The sequence below is a fragment of the Cimex lectularius genome, unplaced genomic scaffold (genome assembly GCF_000648675.2).
Source record: "Cimex lectularius strain Harlan isolate CLEC.00 unplaced genomic scaffold, Clec_2.1 scaffold264, whole genome shotgun sequence".
NCBI lineage: Eukaryota > Metazoa > Arthropoda > Insecta > Hemiptera > Cimicidae > Cimex > Cimex lectularius.
The window spans coordinates 203,055-224,439 of record NW_019394222.1 but is presented as its reverse complement, the minus strand read 5'-3'; the positions used below and the strand labels follow the sequence as shown (position 1 = coordinate 224,439).

The 21,385-nt window shown below is 32.4% G+C and overlaps 1 protein-coding gene and 1 pseudogene across 1 annotated transcript; one reads left to right on the top strand and one right to left on the bottom strand.

The window, feature by feature from the left end:
• The first annotated feature begins 2,443 nt into the window (after positions 1 to 2,443).
• LOC106674288 lies at positions 2,444 to 5,217 on the top strand (annotated as a pseudogene).
• Positions 5,218 to 7,427: 2,210 nt separating this feature from the next.
• LOC106674203 (transmembrane 9 superfamily member 3) lies at positions 7,428 to 20,650 on the bottom strand. The gene is made up of 11 exons (XM_014406805.2): positions 20,375 to 20,650; positions 20,126 to 20,321; positions 16,351 to 16,473; positions 13,875 to 14,122; positions 13,687 to 13,818; positions 11,375 to 11,541; positions 11,085 to 11,310; positions 10,808 to 11,016; positions 10,598 to 10,744; positions 10,304 to 10,387; positions 7,428 to 8,649 (listed from the first exon to the last, which is right to left on the bottom strand). Exons 1-11 carry the CDS (start codon positions 20,450 to 20,452, stop codon positions 8,505 to 8,507), a joined length of 1,755 nt encoding a protein of 584 aa, XP_014262291.1. The 5' UTR covers positions 20,453 to 20,650; the 3' UTR covers positions 7,428 to 8,504.
• Between the last annotated feature and the right edge of the window lie 735 nt (positions 20,651 to 21,385).

Genomic DNA, 21,385 nt, shown 5'->3' with positions numbered 1-21,385 from the left:
TGATAAAACATTTTAATTCAATCAATATTATAAATATTTTTAAAATACTTTTTTATTTTTTAAAAAAGCGCAATTTTGAAAATAAAATATTGATAATAAATTATTGTTAGACTTTTTGGGGTAATTTTCTTGATAAACATTTACTTTGAAAAAAAAAACCTCTTGTAAACCAACAGAACAAACTGAAGGAACAAACATTCATAATTGAACAAACCATATTAGGGCTCTCTCTCTCTCTCTCTCTCTCTCTCTCTCTCTCTCTCTCTCTTTCATCCGAGCTTCGGTACTCTGGAAATCCTAGTAATTCGAGGTGAAAAAAATTCAAAAAGTACTTACTAAACGTTAATTGAGGTGAGTGAGAATGAAAGCGAAACCGAGAGCGTGCGAGGGAGGGAGGGGAGAGAGAGAGAGAGTGAGAGAGAGAGTGAGTGAGTGAGAGAAATTGAGTAAGTGAGTAAATGAGGGAGGAGTGAGTGAGTGAGTGAGAGAAATTAAGTAAGTGAGGGAATGAGGGAGGAGTGATTGAGAGAGAGAGAGAGAGAGAGAGAGAGGGAGAGAGTAAGTGAATGAAAAGAGAGTGTGAGTATGAGAGAATAAGTAAGTAAATTATGGGTGAGAGAGAGAGAAAGTGAGTGAGAAAAATTGAGTAAGAGAGGAATGAAGGATGTGGAAGAGAATGAGTGAGTGAGTGAGAAAAATTGAGTAAGTGAGGAATGAAGGATGTGGAAGAGAATGAGTGAGTGAGTGAGTGTGAGTGTGAGTGTGTGTGTGTGTGTGTGTGTGTGTGTGTGTGTGTGTGTGTGTGTGTGTGTGTGTGTGTGTGTGTGTGTGTGTGTGTGTGAATGTGAATGTGAATGAAAAGAGATTGAGTTAGTGGGTGTTAGTGGGTGAGTGTGAGAAAATGAGTAAGTGAATTAGTGAGTGAGTGAGAGAGAAAGTGAGTGAGAAAAATTGAGTAAGTGAGGAATGAAGGAAGTGTGAGAGAATGAGTGTGTGTGTGTGTGTGTGTGTGTGTGTGTGTGTGAGAGAGAGAGAGAGAGAGAGAGAGAGAGTGAATGAAAAGAGATTGAGTTAGTGGGTGAGTGTGAGAAAATGAGTAAATGATTTAGTGAGTGAGTGAGAGAAATTGAGTAAGTGAGTAAATGAAGGAAGAGTGAGTGAATTAGTGAGTGAGTAAAAGAAAAAGTGAGTGAATGAAGGAAGAGTGAGTGAATTAGTGAGTGAGCGAGAGAGAAAGTGAATGAGTAAGAAAAATTGAGTAAGTGAGGAATGAAGGAGGTGTGAGAGAATGAGCGAGTGTGTGTGTGAGAGAGAGTGTGAATGAAAAGAGATTGAGTTAGTGGGTGAGTGTGAGAAAATGAGTAAGTGAATTAGTGAGTGAGTGAGAGAAATTGAGTAAGTGTGTGAATGAAGGAGGAGTGAGAGAATGAGTGAGTTAGTGAATGAGAGAGTGAGTGGTCATAGGAAAGACCGAGACCAGACTATCCGAATTTTAGAGAATTTCTTTCGTACAATGAATCCCTCACCTCCCTTCAATACTATACAATGAAATGTTACATCAGTCTACATTTTTTCTTATTTTAAGTATAATAGTCCTACTGCTTAAAAATGAGTGAAAAAGTTAAATATAAATTTTTTATTAATTTTTGATAGGTTTTGTGTATGGAATAATTATGAAGTGTGTAGAAATTATTTTTTTTGTATATTTTTAGCTATTTTGTTTACAACTCTGTCATCTGAAGTTTTCAATAATCTGGATACACTTCTGCAGACATTAGCTCGGATTACTGAGAGAGCACTGCACTTAAACATCATTTTTCTATCCTCACAAAGGATCCCGAGCGATAAAATCGTAATACGTATTTGATGATTTTTCATATATTTTACATATATTTTTCATAACACAGTGAGGATAGGTGGAACACAGTGTGCCTTATCTAACCGATTGACATTTTTCGCCCAAATACGATCGTTTTATGGGAACTCCACCATGTCTTCATATACATCTCTCCTCGTCAGCTGTTTGTTTGTGAAAGTGTGGCAGCTGTCGGGTCATTCACCCGGGACAGCCCTGACTTGAATAAATGAACTGACATCCTTTCATCAATTACAGTGGACAGGAACACGCATAAATGTTCATGCATACGATTCACCTTCTTGTGAACCTTTTCAACGACAAATTAAATAAATATATTTACTTTTCTATATGCAATTGAGAAGTGTATTAGGAATTTTTTTTTAATTTTCTACTTTAGATGTTTGCGCCCTTGCATGAGCCGGCGAGACTGCCGGCAAGACAGAAGAAAGAATAGTACATAAAGAAAAATAAATCTGAAACGAACGTGCCAAATAAAAGCAGATGGCCCTCGTAAGCATAAGTCGTTCGTGCCAAAATATTTCCATATCATGTGTACTATTTTGTAATAGAAATTTTACAACCTATATAGCTAGAGAAAATTTGTGAAATTTAAAAAATTAAAAATTTATATTTATTTGAAATTTGTTATATCCTAAGGGGAAAAATTGAAAACCAAATCTGTTCGTTTTATACAAAAGTAGCAGGCTAAAAGATTAGATGAATTAATGAATCTTTTTTTCATTGAAAATAATCTGTTTTCTACTTATGACATAAATTTTGGTTTTTAACGGTCTCCAGTGCATTTTACTACAATCACTGCCGACCTGAGCTATTTTGCTTTTGATATTTTATTTCTTTTGTTTAACGCTCGACACAGCTGTTTTTTGCATGTTAAGTGTGAGGAGTGATTCGGATGTGCGATTCCCTGGATTTGTCATCAGACATCTAGGGCGTAAGTTAAATTTATCTACAAATATCTGCATATTTCTAAAATGAGTCCGCTTTCTGTTTTTTTAATATTGGCGCTCAGCTACTTGTCGGACCCTGTTAAAGGTGCCGCATCGAAAGACGATATAGTCGAAATTACGGACGACTATTTCGACCTTAAAATAAGAAAGTATCTTCTAGCTATAGTCATGTTTTATGCCCCTTGGTGTGGCCATTGCAAACAGCTCAAGCCGCACTTTGAGAGTGCCGCCAAAAAATTGGCCATGGAAGATCCACCGGTGGTCTTTGCCAGGGTCGATTGCACGGATAGGGGAAAAATTTCCTGCGCCAGGTATGGAGTGAGAAGTTTTCCCGTTTTAAAGATATTCAAAGACGGTGACTATTACGACGAGTACAACGGGCCGAGAGACGAAGGAGGCATCTTCAGGAAAATGGCTTCTCTGACAAGAACTTCTCCAAAAAATCTACACTCTTCCGGAGATGTCAATAAGTTCAGAAACTATTTTGAGAGCGTTGTTGTAGGATTCTTCCCTACGGATTCAACGTTAAAAGATATTTTTGTAAAAATTTCCAATGACTCTCACGATAAAATTAGATTCGGTATCACAAATAACAAAGCTTTGGCCAATGAGTTCGTTGCAACGAACACAATCGCGATTCTGAGGCCAACGGAACAGAAAAACGATCTCGAACCGGATTATTTGAAATACGAAGGTAAAGAGGACACGAAAGAAGTACAAAAATGGCTTGCTAATAATCTTTACAGCTTGGTAGATTTGAGAACGAGGATAAACATGAATTACTTAAGGCCGCCAATAGTTGTTATTTACTGTGATATTTCTTTGGACAAAATGAACGATCCAAATATAAAATATTGGAGGAATAGAGTTCTTCACACTGCGAGTAAATACAAACAAGATTTCAAATTTTTTGTAACGTCGTTTGAAGATTTTGATTACGAATTGAAAGATTTTGGCATAGAGTATGATACTTCGACAAATACCAAACCCGTGGTAACTGTGAAAACGGCTAACGGAATGAAGTACTCCTTAACCGATGAACTGTCGCAAGAAAATCTAGATAACTTCCTCCAATCTGTTTTAAAAAAGGAAATAAAGCCATACATCAGATCTGACCCCATACCTCAACAGGACGAAGGGCCCGTAAAGACAGCCGTAGGTGATAACTTCGACGAAATAGTGACAAACAATGGCAAAGACACCTTCATCGAATTTTACGCTCCGTGGTGCACTCATTGCAAAAAACTGGCCCCTATTTGGAAGAAGTTGGGTGAAAGGATGAAAGAAGACGAGGTAGAAATTGTCCAAATGGACGCCACAAGCAATGACATTTTTCCACCTTATGAAATTAACGGATTCCCGACAATCTATTGGGCAGGAAAAAATTCTAAATCAAAACCAGAAAAATACGAAGGAAGGAGAAGCCTCAAAGAGATGATCAAGTTTATAGCCCAGCGTGCGGACGTTGAGTTGAAGAGATACAACAGAGACGGTGAGAGGAGGGACAAAATTCAACAAACGAAAGTAGAACTGGCAGATGAAGTAACTATAACACAATCAGACAGTAAAATTCAAAAAGAAGAATTGTAAAGCAAAGAAAACATTATTCATTTGCCGAAATGTTGACAAATGTCAAAAAATTCACCCACATGTTGGACGGCAAACATTTATACGACTCGAATTACCGAATTGTACTCAACTCATTTTAGCCTTTCTAGGCGTTTTCTAAAAATGTACCTTTTTTTCGTTTTTTGCATTCCTGTCATATTTTATTTACCTATGTATGTGGAAGTTAATTAATTGTATGTATACATAATTATTATTTTTCATAAACAAAAATTTCAATTCACGATTATGGTTTGTTGTTCATACATTTTATCTAACGCTTATAAGCTATAAGTTAAGTCTAAACATATTTTGTAAAAGTTATATGAACATTAGGTTTCAAATGTTCATATGCATTGTAATGTTATTTTTTTACTGCCATAAAACAAATTATTAAGTTAACGCAATAACATTTTCAAAAAATAAACTTTTGTCTTATGAATACGATAGTATCAGTACAAAAACCAAAACGTTAAATTTGGAAACTAATCTTGCATAATTAACAGAAAAGAAATCAACCCTGAGCTTGAAGACCACCCAAGCTTGGTCAGAAGAATCAATCGTTATTTATTATCGCATTTTTTCCGCTTTAAAATTGTACTAACAAAAATTACATACATGTATTTGAGAAATTCCTGAAATGTGGCATTATACCATAAAAACATGTATGTATAAAACATAGAGGACTGTTTGGACAAATCATTATCTAACAATTTCAAATCAACAATATAAATAACACTATTGTAATATGACTGTAATAATAATCATTACAAGCCTAACAGTTTATTGAGTTGAGAGGTTTCTTCACAGGGTCAGCGAGTTGACGATCACCACAATTTCATGGATTGTTTAAAGTGCCTACAATGAACAATTCTCATCAAATAATTAGTCATTTGTTATTGGATTTTTCTCGTTCAGCTTTTCGTTATTTTCAATCACTATATCACTATTATTAAGTAGATCAATTATTAATTAAAACATTTAATAACATTAGTCAACTACCAGAAAAACTTCTATAACAAAATAATCTAACATTTCACATAATGGTTTCTAAAAAAATCCTCTCATATAAAGTTTTATTTACTTTACAATTGTCATAACAACTATATTTTTTCTAATGCTTAATTTAATAAAAACATTCTTCTGTGCATTAAGTAAAGCTTATAACTTATAAGTACAAATATTATACATTCCAATTGTACTTACACGGGAGAATTCCTGGTTAAGAGCAGAAATTAATTTTTTTAATGATAATTCTAAAAATATTAAGTAATTTAAAACATACAATTTATTATATTTAATTGGAAGGTAAATTGGAATAATTGGAAGGAGGCAATATTATTGTATAAAATGATAAGCAGCAGCATATTTGTCAAAAAGTAACTTTTAGTTTTTTCCAAGTCACTAATTAAATGCGACATTTTTTTATTTATTCAAGATGATGAAAAAGTGGTTTTACAGATTTAATTTTTATCCCAAGAAACTGATTAAAGGCATATAGTACATTACAAGACTTAAGACCTTAGAAATATTAAGCTGCCTGGTGTCCTGGGGAACGCAGACACAGAAACGCTTTGTTTTAATTACAGTGCTCTCTCCCTAATCCGAACTTCGGTAATCCAAACTGGACAAAAATTCAAAAAGAGAAAATTTTAAAGAAAAATGAAACATTTGTAAGGGGAAGGGGGACAAAATGAGTGAGATAGTGCATGAAAGAGAGAGAAAAAAAAGAATGAGTGAGTGAGGAAAGACCAAGACCAGCTAATGTATATGAATTTTGAGAATTTCTTTTGTTCAGTGAATCCCTCACCTTCTTTCACTACTAAAATGAAATGCTAGATCAGTCTAAATTTTTAAAAGTATTCTAAAATTATAATATAACCAACTGCTTAAAAATTAACGAAAAAGAGGATGAATCAATGAAGAATATTGTAAATAAATGGAATTTTTTTTTTAAATTGACACTATATAATGTATTACAATAGGTCTAATGCTTTATGTATGCAAATAATTAACTGTTGAGTTTTTTTTTGCACATATGTACATTTTTTAGAATCCGACCTGCAGCAATTAGTTCAGATTACTGAGCGAGCACTGTAGATGTTTTTCTAGAATAAAATCTGTTTAGTATGTTTTTATTTTTCATAATTTAAACAATCTTTATATATTATAAATAACAATACATAAACATTATACTTTCCCACCCTTGTTTTATAAAGCTGTATGAATAACAAAATGTGCTGCAAATTAATTAATTATAGTAACACTTTAACCCATTGACTGCGGGCCTGCATCGATACCCCATGCTAAATCAATTTAATACAATATTTTAAAATAACAACAGCCAAGTCAACATTTGTACTAGGCAAGAAAGAATGAATATCGACTGCAGCCAAGTTTATTAAAAATAATTTAATTAAAAAGAAATTAGATGTGGTCAGGAGATTATCAAATTCTAGGGATTATTTTCCAAGAAAACCTCGATAATAGAATTTAATAAATTATTTAAGAGGTGTTATTTTTTAATGTTTTATTATATTCGTTTTAACAGAACTGGTGTATATCAACTTATTTTAACCACAGAACATAAACCAAACAGAAGGTCGTAATACAAGATTTAAAAAGTTTATGAACTAAAAATAAGTACAAAAATATACACACTCAAAAATTATTACATTTTTAACAAAAGAGCCAATGTATTTATGTATGTACATCATACTACATACATCATAATATATACATATACTACATATAAATACATACACATATATATGTATGTATATATTTATACACAACAATATATATATTAATGTGTGTATGTGCAAGTTTATAAATAGAAAACAAACACACATACACGTGCACACTCAAATAAATTCTTATATTAGATTATCATATAATTTTTTTGTGAAGAGCTGATGTAAGTCAAATAAAATAAAATTTCAAGTCTTTCTCACTGAACTATTAGTCAAGCAATAACTTTAATAAAGGTTCATTACTTCCCCTGCAGGTTACATCACATTAGCTTCTGACCCATTAATTTTTATTTTTGTGATGCCAAGATACATCATCATATATATACATGCTGATTAAAGGGGTTCATGTGCACAATTTGAGTTTTTGAGACGAGTCCTATGACTTATCTGATAACAATCAATGCTCCCAAAATGTTTTAAACCTACTTATATTTATTTAATGGACAGGATATTTTATTTTAATGTTATTTTAAATTTTGATTTTTCATCTAATTACCAAATAAGGTATGAGGTATGCATTTTTTCCATTCTAATGATAAAACTTAAGACAAATACAAAGATGGTCTAAAAAAAGGGAGTAGTGCAATATAAAGGACTTAATTTGTTAAGTACTGACATCAAAAATAAGAATGGAAAATATTTAATAGCAATATTACTTAGGAGTTTTTAAATAAAGAAAAATAATACTTGGATAATACAGGCAAGCATACATGTTCACACATATCAACTCTTTTTGGCACATTAATAATTTAATAAAATACATTGGTATTCACAATTTCAGTTCAACACTCCTTTGCACCATAATTGCAATAACCATTGCTGTACCACAACAATAACCATGACTGTAGAAAATATGATGACATTGAGAAAAAAAGCCAAATTTTAATCCATATTACATTTGTTGAAAATAATAAATAATTTTGGTTTGAAAAATTATTGATTTATTTTTGCTATGGTAATTTACTTGTTTATGTTATTTTTATTTATTTTTAGTCCGCCTTTCTATAACTTTCCAAAACTAAAAAATTCCAGCAGTATTTGAATCAACAAAAGTGTACAGTGTTTAACTGGTAACTTATTGCACTATCCCATTAAATTCAAAATCAGTGATGATCATTTAGTGTAAAGTATGACCAAAAAGCTTTTAACAAAATCTTAACAGTATTGAGCATTAAAAAAAGTGCTTTACAACTGAATTAACAACCACAATGATCCACGAAAAATGCTCAATTTTTAATTACATAATTTTATTTATTTATTAAAAATCAGTGCCATTATAGATTAAATTACATGTTTTTGGAAATGTAAACAGCAACCAATTCAGTCAATTTTAACAGTTGAGTAGATTTTGCGAACAAACACTGCAGTTCCCATGTAGCCAACTGTTCCACACATTAGTCCTAAGGCAATTGAAAACAGTGCCATATATCCAAAGTAAAACGTAGTTTGAAACAGGCCATACATCCTAAAATTAAAATTTAAAATATTAATAAATATTGAACTATTGCCACAGAAAATATAACACATATTTGTAGTTTGGATGTTTCTGATTTGTAAATGATTACCTCAAAATGATCAGAAATGACCAAACTACTGGTTCATCACCTCAAAGACATCAAGAGGAAATCACAAAATAGTACATATTGCTTGATAATTATTCTTTGTCTTTTACTTCTATTTTACCGATCTGGTGTAGGTTTATTTTCATTAAGCGAGTGAATTTGTGCATGAATGAAATTTTATTTATGCATAGGTCATACCAAGATCACACATGGGCACCTTTAACGGGGGTGAGACTATGTAGATGCGCATTGAGTAGGGAAATTATCTTGGTAAAGCACATAATAACAGATTGCAAAGGGATATGTATGCAAAGAAAGAAATACATCCCGAATGAGCTATGCATACCCTTGGGGCACAAATTGCTTATTTAATATCTAATGGCCATAAATATTTTTAATTGTACATACAACTTTGTACCTTTATGTATGTTTTATTTATTGAAATGAATTTTTATTTGTGTGAAAGGAGAGGCTTATCCCCAATCACCCTAATGTTGGCGTAAATGTGCACCAGACTATCATGTTTTATTTTGTTTCTGCAGCATATTCTATGAACACTTGTAAACTAAATTAGAATAAATATAACCATAGAAGTAACAGATCCAAAAATGTAGCCTCCAGAAAAAGGACAATCACAAGGCACTTCTCAGATATTTGATAAATAAATAATGTAAAAATGTAATAATTATATTAATATTAAAAAAGTATAAATATAATGTCTTTCATATGTATATTATTGACATAATAAAAATGTCTGCTAAGTGGGTGGGCGCCCTAAAAATTGCATAAGAATCTGATAAATAGTTTCAGAGATATAGTTTTAAACGCGATTGTACGATTGCAACGACACATGCATAGGCGATACCATTGATACAATTATGATGAAAATCATAAGTGACTATCTGAAAACTAACTTGCATAATCCCTGCAAATTTCATCAAAATCCATAAAATGGTTTCAGAGGTACATCCGTGTACAGAATTTTACGTTTGCCCATGCACATTCCTGATTAGGATGAAATTCATAGGGTATCATCCAGAAAGCAACCTGCATAATCCCAGAAAATTTCATAAGAATCTGACCAATGTTTTGGAGATGTAGCTGTGTACGGGATTTTATGTTTGTGCATGTGCATGAGCATATGTTAATCTGATCTGGGATGAAATTCATAGAGGCCTATCTAGAAACCAATCCGCACAATCTGAAAATTAATAAACGTCTCAGGGTTTTAAAATTTTGCCGGTTACAAGGAATTGACCACAGATAAACTGACAAGCAAGGAAAAAAATTTGTTCAGAAAGGTCTGAAACTCAAAATGTAAGTGGAAATTTTGATTTTGGATGAGTACTCATTAATGGACAATGGAGGAATATAAGATTGTTCAGAAAGTTCTGAAATGCAAAATGTGAGTGGAAATTTTAATTTTGTAGGAGAAAAATTGACTCCCGCTTGAATACAAGGCTTCCTAACTCCAATAGTTTGGAAGCAATAAATATTTCCTGTAAAAGTTAAAAATATATAAAATCATTATGTAATTTCAAATGTGGTATCTCTTACTTTGTTTTAAAGAAAAAGTAGTAGAATGAGTACATGTATACATAACAAGCTGTTGACCCTGCGGCTAAGAAGCTTGTCCACTGCCTGTGAACATAAATAAATACATTTAATTACCTAGATTTTCTTCGTTTGATAAATTTGCATGATAAATGATTAATTTACTAATAAAAGGTACAATGGGGGAATAAAACCAGATATATTTAGTAAGATTTCAAATAAAAATAATGGACTATTGATAATTAATAGAATTTTACAACATACATATGTTGTTAAGAGTACAAAAGTAGTACTTACCACCTGTAATCCTCTGCATTTAGAAGGAAATATGTACAAACTATTGTTACACAGACTGTGACAACAACAAGGATAAGGAAGACAAGCAGCATAAATCCATAAACATAATATATTTTGTATGCCCAGAACGATGTGAATATGAAATACCTAAAATTAGAAAAAAACGTATTTTTGTAATAAGATTTAATTGTTTGTAAAATTATTTCATACATTTCAATAAAAATAGATCCAAATGGAAGAATCCCTCCAAGCAGTACAATGATAGTTGGTTCCATAAACCACTTCTTTTCTGGGATTGGCCTTGGAACTGCATTAACACGGCAGGGTGAATCGCTCTGGCCAGCCAAATTCCTGCCCAAGACTGTCCCGACCATTGTCAAAGGGAGAATTACAAATAGACAAATACATGTCACGGCCACCTTGATAAAATTGAAAAAATTAGACATTTAAAAAAATAATAGAATTTTCATAATAATATTTAAATAACCATAGTTCCAAAAGGAATGGCTCGAGATGCATGATAGTAAATTGCGATAAAGTTAATGAAAAATGCAGTTCCACAAACAAGTGCAGGGAGGAGGAAGGCTGAGAGAAGCATCTGCTTTATCCATCGTTTACCCCCAAGGCGTGCATAAAGCCCACCACCTGTATAGCCATTAACAGGTGAAGTTGCTGCATATACAAATATCGCTGTGCTCAACAATGAACCTCTCCTGGAATAGAAATATTTGAATCAAGTTCATAGTTAATTTATAAATTCCAAGTTGAAATTATTACTCTGTATACAGTTCTCCTACTATGGCAAACATTATGACAGCAAATGTGACAACTGTAATTTGATATCCAGCACCAATCATGGCAGAAAACATCATAGAATTGGTGGCAGGCCTGAATACATCTCCATGCACCTGCTTCCAACCATATTCGTCACCTAAGTCTTTCTCCTATTAAATAAACAAACAAATAATAATGTTTATTATATTTATATACATATAATCTTATTAATAAATCATAACTACACTGTCCCACATACAAGCACAGTTCATACAGGTTGAGGTGAATTTCTGTCCCTCTTATCTTTTTTTTTATTGGGGCATTTATGGGAAAATTTTATTTTTGTCTGGTTTCTTACGAAATCTAACTCCCTCAAATAGCAGGCAGTATGACTTCAACATAAAACTCCCGTTTATAACGATTTCCCGGAAATAACACTCTTTTTCTTGGGAACCATTCCTAGCAAGGAAATTCCATTGAAATTAATTTTACTTTTAATCCTAAAGTCTTGGTGAGATAAAAGTAATTAATTAAAATAATTAATCAGGTCAATTTTGACTATTAAATACATATAAGGATTCCATTGAAAGTTTATTCATTATAACACTCAGATTTCCCACTTATCCAATGAAAAGATTAAACGCATTTTTCTGATGACATTTTCCTTTTTTGCATAAAATATGAAAATTAATTTAAATTAAAACCAAGAAAGGAACATGTGCCATGATCTTCAGTGATATATTTCAATGCATTTTCTCTCTCCCCGCAAAATGTTTCTATGAATTCAATAAATTATGCATAATCCAAGTTTTAAGCCTTGAACTCCTGTTTAATGAACAAAAGAGCACCAAAAAAAAAAAAAAAAAAAAAGAAGAAGAAATATGAAACAGAATCATCCATAATACATATAACACAGCCGAAAATAATCAATGTTTTGGATGCATTAAAGACGATTTTCACTTATTTTTTTGTATGCGATGCCGAAGTAGAAGACAAGACTTTCCAAAATGTCAATCAATTAGAAAACATATTTTGAACAATCAAAAACAAATTTAGTTTGTTTTAAATGAAAAAGAATAGAATAATTTTTTGTTTTTAATGTGTTTCAGTAATTTTATATACACATGTATTTTAATTTGGAGACATATAAGCTCACACATTTTCCATTTCTAGCCGTTTTATTTTTCCCTTTAAATTGCACTCTTTAACTCTTTATTCAGTCCCTAGAAGAGTGTTAGAATTACGTTTTACTCTATATTGTTACATTTTCATTTAATTTCAATGAATTATCTAGCACCATATCGAAGATACTTTACAGATTATTTATTGAACATTTTGCCATTTTTTCAAACTGGAATATTTGGTACTTTTGCTGATGAAATTAACATGCACCATTTTTTAATGTTTATTTATATATCTGTGTGTTTATTTATAAATTTTATGATTTGCCATTTGTGACTGCCTTGTTGTCACATTTATTACACTTTTCTCTTACAATGAGTCAAACTGTTAAGATTGTATCAATTATCTGTCTACAGAAGAATATGTACACAACCATTACACAAGCAGTCCTTTGGGATAAAATCTACTTGCTCTTATTTCTAACAGCTTGAAATATTGGTTAAATTGCCTGAACGGACATAATGTTTTAGAAAGATAGAAAGAAATGAGTTCAACATATTGTACATTTAAGTTTTATCAAACAACATAGTTTAATAGTTTGTTTTTCCTCATTGCTTTTTCCATATGGCTGATTTACCATGTACTTTGTCTAACATTGAATGCCAATTGATGATCTGTTATTACATGTTTTTCTTCTATGAAAGAGTTTAGAATTTTGAGTACTTTTGACAAGGAAGATAAGTTTTGTTGTTGCAATAAAGAGCAATGTGGGTTTGGTAGGTTTTGGTAAGTTTTATTGGTTTCTCAAGGTTTTTTATTATTATCTTTATGACCTGTCAGGTGCAGGAGACATGTGTACCCAACTGTTTTATTAATTTTTTATACTGGTCTATCAATTCTAGAATTTTTTGCTAATCTTTTAGCAAATTATTAATTTCTTTAATCAAAATTCTGACCTTGATTGATATTTTTGTATAACACTTTTTATTATTCTTTTCTGTACTTTCTGCATTCTCTTTCAATGAGCCAATTTTGTCCAACTTGATTGTTCATTTAAATCATTAGACTTACTTAATCATTACACAGGTTAAACGCCTATTTTAAATAAATAAAATTTGTTTTAAACTTAGTTGGTTCATTGTGATTCTCTAATTTCTCTAATTGATTCGATTAGTATTAGTGTGAAATCTCACCATATCATCGAGATCATCATCTTTGCTATACCTCGCGTAATCTTTCCGAAGTGTCCTCATTAAGATCATTGACACTAAGCCAACGAGGAATATTACCATCATAAAACTGTTGAAAATGCTAAACCAGTGAATCTGTAACAGAATTTATGTATAATCAGTTTCATCAAAAAAAATTATATGAATTTTACCCTGTGTTGAAAAAAGTTCGGATCGAGATACTTGTCAAATCTGTCCTCAAATTTAACGTTAGAACTGATCCAGTTGACCTCATAAGTGAACTTCAGCCTTGCTCCCACAACCAGCTTAACTTTGTTATCTGAAGTTAGATTTACATCAACTATGTGTTTTCCATTGTAGCCAATGTCGAACTTTTTATGAGTCCAAATGTAATAGGAGTACGAATTTACTTTATCTTCCTCTATGTCTCCAACAATACCTAAATATAAATAAAAATACATCCGTGTTCGTGTATAGTATGTACAAAGATCCCAAAGGTGGATCCACATTGGGCGAGCATGACGAACGAGCTTACATGGACGTTCGCAAACCTCGCCACACACACTGGCAAGCATTTGTTACAGTTGTTAGTCAAGGTTACTTGTTCCCACTGTGAGCTTGGCTCCTGTTTTATCAAAAATTGTTCTTTCTTCTGAATTCTTTCTTAAGAGAAGGTAAAAAAAAAGAGTCCTTGGTTTGAGTGGAACCATACAGCTCAATAAGCTGAACAATTTTTTGCTGTCCCACTCTATTTCAATATTTTACTACCTTTTGGCTTAAGAAATAAGCAGACACTAAGATCAAATCAAAGCCAAAAGGAAAATCTTAGAATTCTATAAAACTTAAGTATTTCTAGGATCCAAGAATTTCTGTAATAATTTTATGGGAAAGCATCTAAAGTAAGAAATAAATAAATAATAATAATAATAGAATAAATTTAAAAAAAGAAATAAAAAAAGTATTTACAGAAATATTTGAGCAACTTCATAGTGTGGAATTTTGAGAAAATTTTTCTATAGGATTTCTATAAAACTTTCTGTAATAATTTTATGGGAAAGCATCTAAAGTAAGAAATAAATAATAATAATAATAGAATAAATGTAAAAAAATAAGAAATAAAAAGAAGTATTTACGGTAATATTTGAGCAACTTCATAGTGTGGAATTTTAAGAAAAGTTTGGACAACTATCATCAATTCCATAAAAAAACATACATGTATATATTTTGTTAAATCGCCATATATTTTCCATATTAGCCAGAAGAAATGATGCTTATACTTTTATAATTTATACTTTTTTTTTGGGGGGTGGGAGGTGAAAAAAAGGACTGGAGCTATGGTGCAAATCGACCGTGAGGCTTCTCGCTAACCACTCAGCTGCCACATTATCAATAAATAAATAAGTTTATGGTTAATAAATAAAAAAAAATTTATTGATAAAAATATCACAATTTTTAAATTGGCTGTCTTTTTTAAGTGCCAATCGTGAGAAAAAACAGGTCTCAAGGCAATGTTTTTAGTGAGGTTTGTATGAATGTTCGGAATTTTGTCCATACCGAATGATCAATAAACGACGAACACTCTTTGATGTACTGACTCAGATTGGGAACAACTGCGAGAATGAACAAACATTCACAAATGCTTGTAAATATGTCCACACTGGACGAGCAGATCATTTGGGAATGTTAACGAATGCTCTGCTCGCCCAGTGTGTATGCAGCTTAAGGAGTCACTAAAGTATCATATTTCATGTCCATTGTTCAAAAAAATTTACATATAACTCTGACTGGTGGTGACTTCTGTATGTTATAATCCTCATATAATATAAATATATTATATATCACAAGGGCTACTTTGCTGTTTTGTTACACTAGTCACCACCTGTCAGCATAAATGTGTTTCTATAAACAGATATGTAAATTAAATTGCAGGACTTAATAGAACAAACATATATTCAATAAACCTATAATTATATCCAGGGATTGAGTGATTTAAAAAATTATATCTAAAGCCAGTTCACACCTGTAAAAATTTGTGCCAAACCCAATATGTACCAAATACGAATACAATGTAAATGATCATACATGTAATTTATCCTGCTTCAACATACATGCACTGGAATATATGGTTTTGGGGTACTACTATTATTAGTGTGAATTAACTCCTAGTTTAACCCCTAGTCTGTACCATGTGACTTATTTGGCACTAATGAAAGTGAAAAAACTTGAATTTGATCTACATGTTATTTTATATTTGAACTAAGACTTTTTTATGTTTAGAGAAAGACTTCAGATCCCAAGCTTTAGCACTACAAGATTAAACAATAGCAATGGTTAAAATATTTATTGTATCCTTGACTGATAAACAGAATGAAAAATGAAATTTATTTCTACTTGTAACGTAATGTCAGCTATTATGAGCAATTTTATCTAATGAATCTTTTCAGGTGTTACTAAATTTGGGACAAAGAAAAAGAGATTTAGCGTATCAGGAGAAATCCATGTGGAACAGCACATACTTTTTTTTTTAATGTCAGGTTATTGTCACCAATAGTACACATTTGGGAAATAGTATGTAATTTGTATAGATGTGGACCAGGCTTAAGAATGAACAAAGATTTAAATTCAAAACTGTTAATTTTATAAAGTAATAAAAATCCAGATTCTTACCCCATATTGGCAAATCATCAATATACATTTGGTACCAATAATGATTTTTGACTGCATAAACAAATGCTTTGTGCTTTGCTTCATCAAGAAGTACTTCACAGTACATTGTCTCAGATATTGCAGCTGAAAAATAACATTTTTACATTACAATTATAAGCTATATTTGTTTTAATGCTTGAAAAAGTACAACGATTAAAAAATAAATAAGACACAATGGTATAATAAAATTCTGTGTATTTTTAAAAATATTATATTAAATGATTAAAAATTGCAATTATTGAATATTTGAAGCTATTCCTCAAAATAATGATATTTTTTAATGTTGTCTGCGGAGTGATAAACTTGTAATTTCATTGTTACCAATCATCCTGGTCTGGCAATCCTCAAAAAATAATCAATTTTCAATCAGTTAAATCCACCTATGTGCAGAAATTCGAACCCTCTCTGGTATGAAGTTAAATTTTTAGAAGTAAAAGTGGACTATACTTGAATTTTAGGACCATGAAAAGATATATGTAGACTGAATAAAGTAATATAAATGATGGGGTGAGTGTGGAGTTCAATCCTTTTTAAAAAAGATGGTTCCTACTCACATTAATTATTAATGTGAGTAGGAACCATCTTTTTTAAAAAGGATTGAATAAAGTAATGGTATATATGCTAGATAATAAAATTCAAATTCAAATTCATTAATTTTTAGTGGTCCTGTCATGAAATATGTAGTCTTGCATTGTGGCAATTTTGCAAACATATCTGTGCTTGTCCAAGTTGGGGGTATTGAAAAACTACAGACAAAAGTAGAAAGGATCCTTTGTAGTACCCAGGCATGCCTGAACATCATGAGAGCAATGAAATGTACCGACCCTGGAGAGATAACTAAACAGACCTTCACATTTTCTTCCTTGGAGAAGACCAGTTGGACACATATAGTACTAAAAGTACAAGTGCAAGCCACCTCCATAATGCTAAACAACTAAAATTGAAAGGTCCTTTGAAAAGTTGTAAATTGGATTGTCTGTGGCTGCCGTAATTCTTAAATGTAACATCTAAAAGAAATATTAAATTATATCAACTGAGAAAGCCTACCAGTGAATGCTAACTCTATTTGGGGCACAGACGGAACCTGATATGGGAGGAAATGTAGGGTTAACATACCAATTTCGGTTGGAAAATTTGCCATGGTATTACAGTTTATAGCAGAAGAGATAAAAAGGCTGAGAACAGAGGATAAAAAATTTAACCATCATTTGATAGCCAAAGCCTTGTAAAAAAGTATAATCCATTGTTTTGCCATATTAGGATTGTTGAAAAGTTCCACTGTACATCATAATCGACGTTTGTGGGATGTAAAGAAAATTAGTAATTCCTGTCTTACTACCCTTCAGGTGTTGAACCCCTGGGATACCGGTGTTTTTGGGAGAGAGGAAGGGGAAAAAACTTGTCAGATTGGAATTCAGGGCTGTTAAGATTCAAACCGAGAACCCTTTCAGAAATAAGTTGTTGTGATAACACATTAACCATTATAGCCAGTGATGCACATACAATTATTTTTTAAATAATTACTTAACAGACAAAACACCTATAAATATTTTGTTCATAATATATAATTGAAAACATAACATTAGAAATATTCAGAAAGGGTTCTCTATAATTAATAATATATAATTTCCTTTGTATATGCATTTTTTAGCAATGCAAAAGAAACAAAATTTGATCAGCAAATCTAAGCTTCTATGGGGTGTCCCAGTTCCTTCTGACGAAACTCAGGGAATCGATTCTATTCTTCGTTTGGAGCAAAAAATGCCCAGGAGAAAATTTTCGGAAAGTTCTCTATTTTGAAGATATTCGTCAATTTAGGTTTTTTCAACTTTTCACTACCTTACCACACAAAAACGCTTACAACTTCCAAAATGTTGAGACTACAACAAATCCAATTACACCATTTGAAAGAACACTAAATTTGCTGTAAGATACTTCTATTTGCCTATCTATTAAAATGTTAGCCAATATGAGTTGGAACATGTCAAAAATTACACAATTCAAAATTTTGGTCATGATTGCACGTTCTACTGAGGTTAAAAAAAAAATACCTACAACTTGTCAAATTTCACAAAAACTTCTTCATCTAATATGCTTTACGTTGATATATCAAGGTTTTTGTCATTCAGATTATTGGAAATAGAAGTATCTTACAGCAAATTTAGCGTTCTTTCAAATGGTGTAATTGGATTCGTTGTAGTCTCAACATTTTGGAAGTTGTAAGCGTTTTTATGTGGTAAGGTAGTGAAAAGTTGAAAAAACCTAAATTGACGAATATCTTCAAGATAGAGAACTTTCCAAAAAATTTCTCCTGGGCATTTTATGCTCCAAATGAAGAGTAGAATCGATTCCCTGTGTTTCGTCAGAAGGAACTGGGACACCCTGTATAAGGATAAGGTCATACCGGAGGTGTCTCGCTTGGCGCCTAGTTACCTGATTACTCGCCTGGTACCTAGTACCTAAATGCTTACTGGCCACACAAAAGCATCAAATCTTGTCGATACAAACCTTTTTACAGAAAATATTTCTTTGAAAAATGAATTATTTAAGAAGGCCCCTTCTTACTGAGCGCGCCATATTAATTGTAACAGAAGTGAAAATGGTAAATTCATCGTATTGTACAAACAACTTTGGAAGTATAAGGACAAGTTTATCAGATATGACAATCTCATATAAATTACAAAAACAAGTACTGATTACAGAGCAAGAAAAATATTTTTGCAGTGGTGGCCGACTAGCACCCTGCATGAGCAGTCTCAAAAATGTTCTAGGTGGATGTTCACAAGGATGTATCACAAGCGCCTTTGACAGAAAATGTTTCTTTAAAAAATGAATTATTTAGGAAGGCTCTTTCATATTGAGTGCACCATGTTAATTGTAAGAGAAGTGAAAATAATAAATTCATCGTGTAGTACAAACAACTTCGGAAGTATGAGGACAAGTTTATCAGATATATCAATCTCTTATAAATTACAAATACAAGTACTAATTACAGAGCAAGAAAAATATTTTTAAAAAACACTAGGCAACATATGAAGAAAAATCGATTCAACTAGAGACCAACTGACTCACGCGGCCGATTAGCACCCTGTGTCACCGGTCTCAAAAATCTTCTAGGTGGATGTTCACAAGACGAGCGAGTCTTCAGGTAAATAAATGCCAAACAAGACACCTCCGGTGTGGCCATAGCCTAAACACTTTTCTGCGGCATAGAACATCTATCAAGCAATCCATATTTTCTTTCAAAGCTGCAAGTTGGTCGTTCAATCTTCCAGAACAGAAGAATTAACAATTTTATACCAGGGCAAACCCTCCCCAGCATACTACCCACAAAACAACATATTGTACATAAATTTTCCCCCTGTGCTTAGAAGCAATTTTAATTTTCATAAATACAATAAAAACAATTTATTGTAACTTGTCAACGGTGTGAAAAAATTGAGAGTAACTGGTACCACAGGAAAATTGTGGATAAATCACCCATATTGTATTTTTTGGTCTACGAACAGACAGGTAAAACAGAGAAACACTTGTAAAAGGTGGTCCATTAATTTCTAGTAAAATAGAGAAGTGTAGTGTCTAAACTTTATATTTTGCTTCTATAAAATTGTGAACAATCTGTAAATAAATTGTAAAAGAGAGAGTGGTGAAGATTTACAGTCGAACTAAGGCAGAATTGTCGTGCAATGTTGAAATCTGGCAGGGAGACTATGCAGGCAACTTATGGTCATGTTACCTTTGAATTCTATGTCAAGTCCGCTGAAATCAAGCTCTACGCCTTGCAGAGCCTCTCCTAGGGTTTCGTGGTAGTGACTGATAGCGTCCTTTGTCCCTTTACAGAAGGGAAGAGAGAAATAGGTATAGGTCTCCTGTCGATTGTGGTAAGGGCCGACCGTGTTCATCCACAGCACCACCTCGTCATTCTGTTCGTACTGGAAAAATATTCGTCAACCAAAATTCTTAACTTCGACTGCTAAAGACCTACCGTGTGCGTATGCTCATCCCCGCAGACGACGTACAGCAGAGAGAGGAGCAGTAACAAATTCCTGCTCCGGGAAATCATAATGTGCTACGCTGGCGTCCGAGAGTTTGTACTCGGTATTCTTCTTCTTTTAAAAGGCGATCATCGTCAATAGACTAAATGAAAATAGCCAACTCCGAGAATTAACGTACACAGTAAACACGCCGATTATAAAATGATAACTGAATGAATTAACATCAACCACGAAATCCGGTTAACTGGGCAATCAGTGATGTCGGCACTAGGCGCATAGTACGAAAATATCAAGACGTAAATCGGACAAAAATCCCTTTTTATCTCAATCTTCTAATATCGACGAACAACCAAAACTGAAAAAAGTCCATGTAAGGAGTGTAAGTACTGTAAGTATATTTCATTCGAGATATACCGGCGGCCTATATAATAACTCGCGTCAGTGGGGGGGGGGGGTGCAGTCCGGCATTTTGCTACGTCCAATTACTCAAACTCTTATGTTCAGTTAAACAATCAATTAATGCTCTCCTTACTCATTTTGATGCGTGACTTAATTTTAACTTATTTAATAAATAGATTTATATATAGTGAGATTATTTGTAGACCTGTCAAAGGCGTTTGACGTCCAGCATGTACTCCTCAATCCTCATGAACAAGCAGATGGGATCTGGGGTATCTGCTTAGATTGGTTTCGTTCTTACCGAACAGATATATGTTGAAAATGCTGGTGTTACATCAACATGAACGTATGTGGTGTTTAGTGACCATTAGTTAATGATTATTTAAAGATGTAAGATGCAATCTGGTGTGATGTGGGTTTAGAAAAACTTTTTCTTTATTGTGCCAACGTTTCGACCTTTATTGAGATCATCTTCATGGCCTGGGATTTATAATTGTTTAAATTATACTCTATACATGTAAGAGGTGAAAATGTATAATTTGTATAATTTAAACAATGTTTATAAAACCCAGGCCCTGAAGATGATCTCAATAAAGATCGAA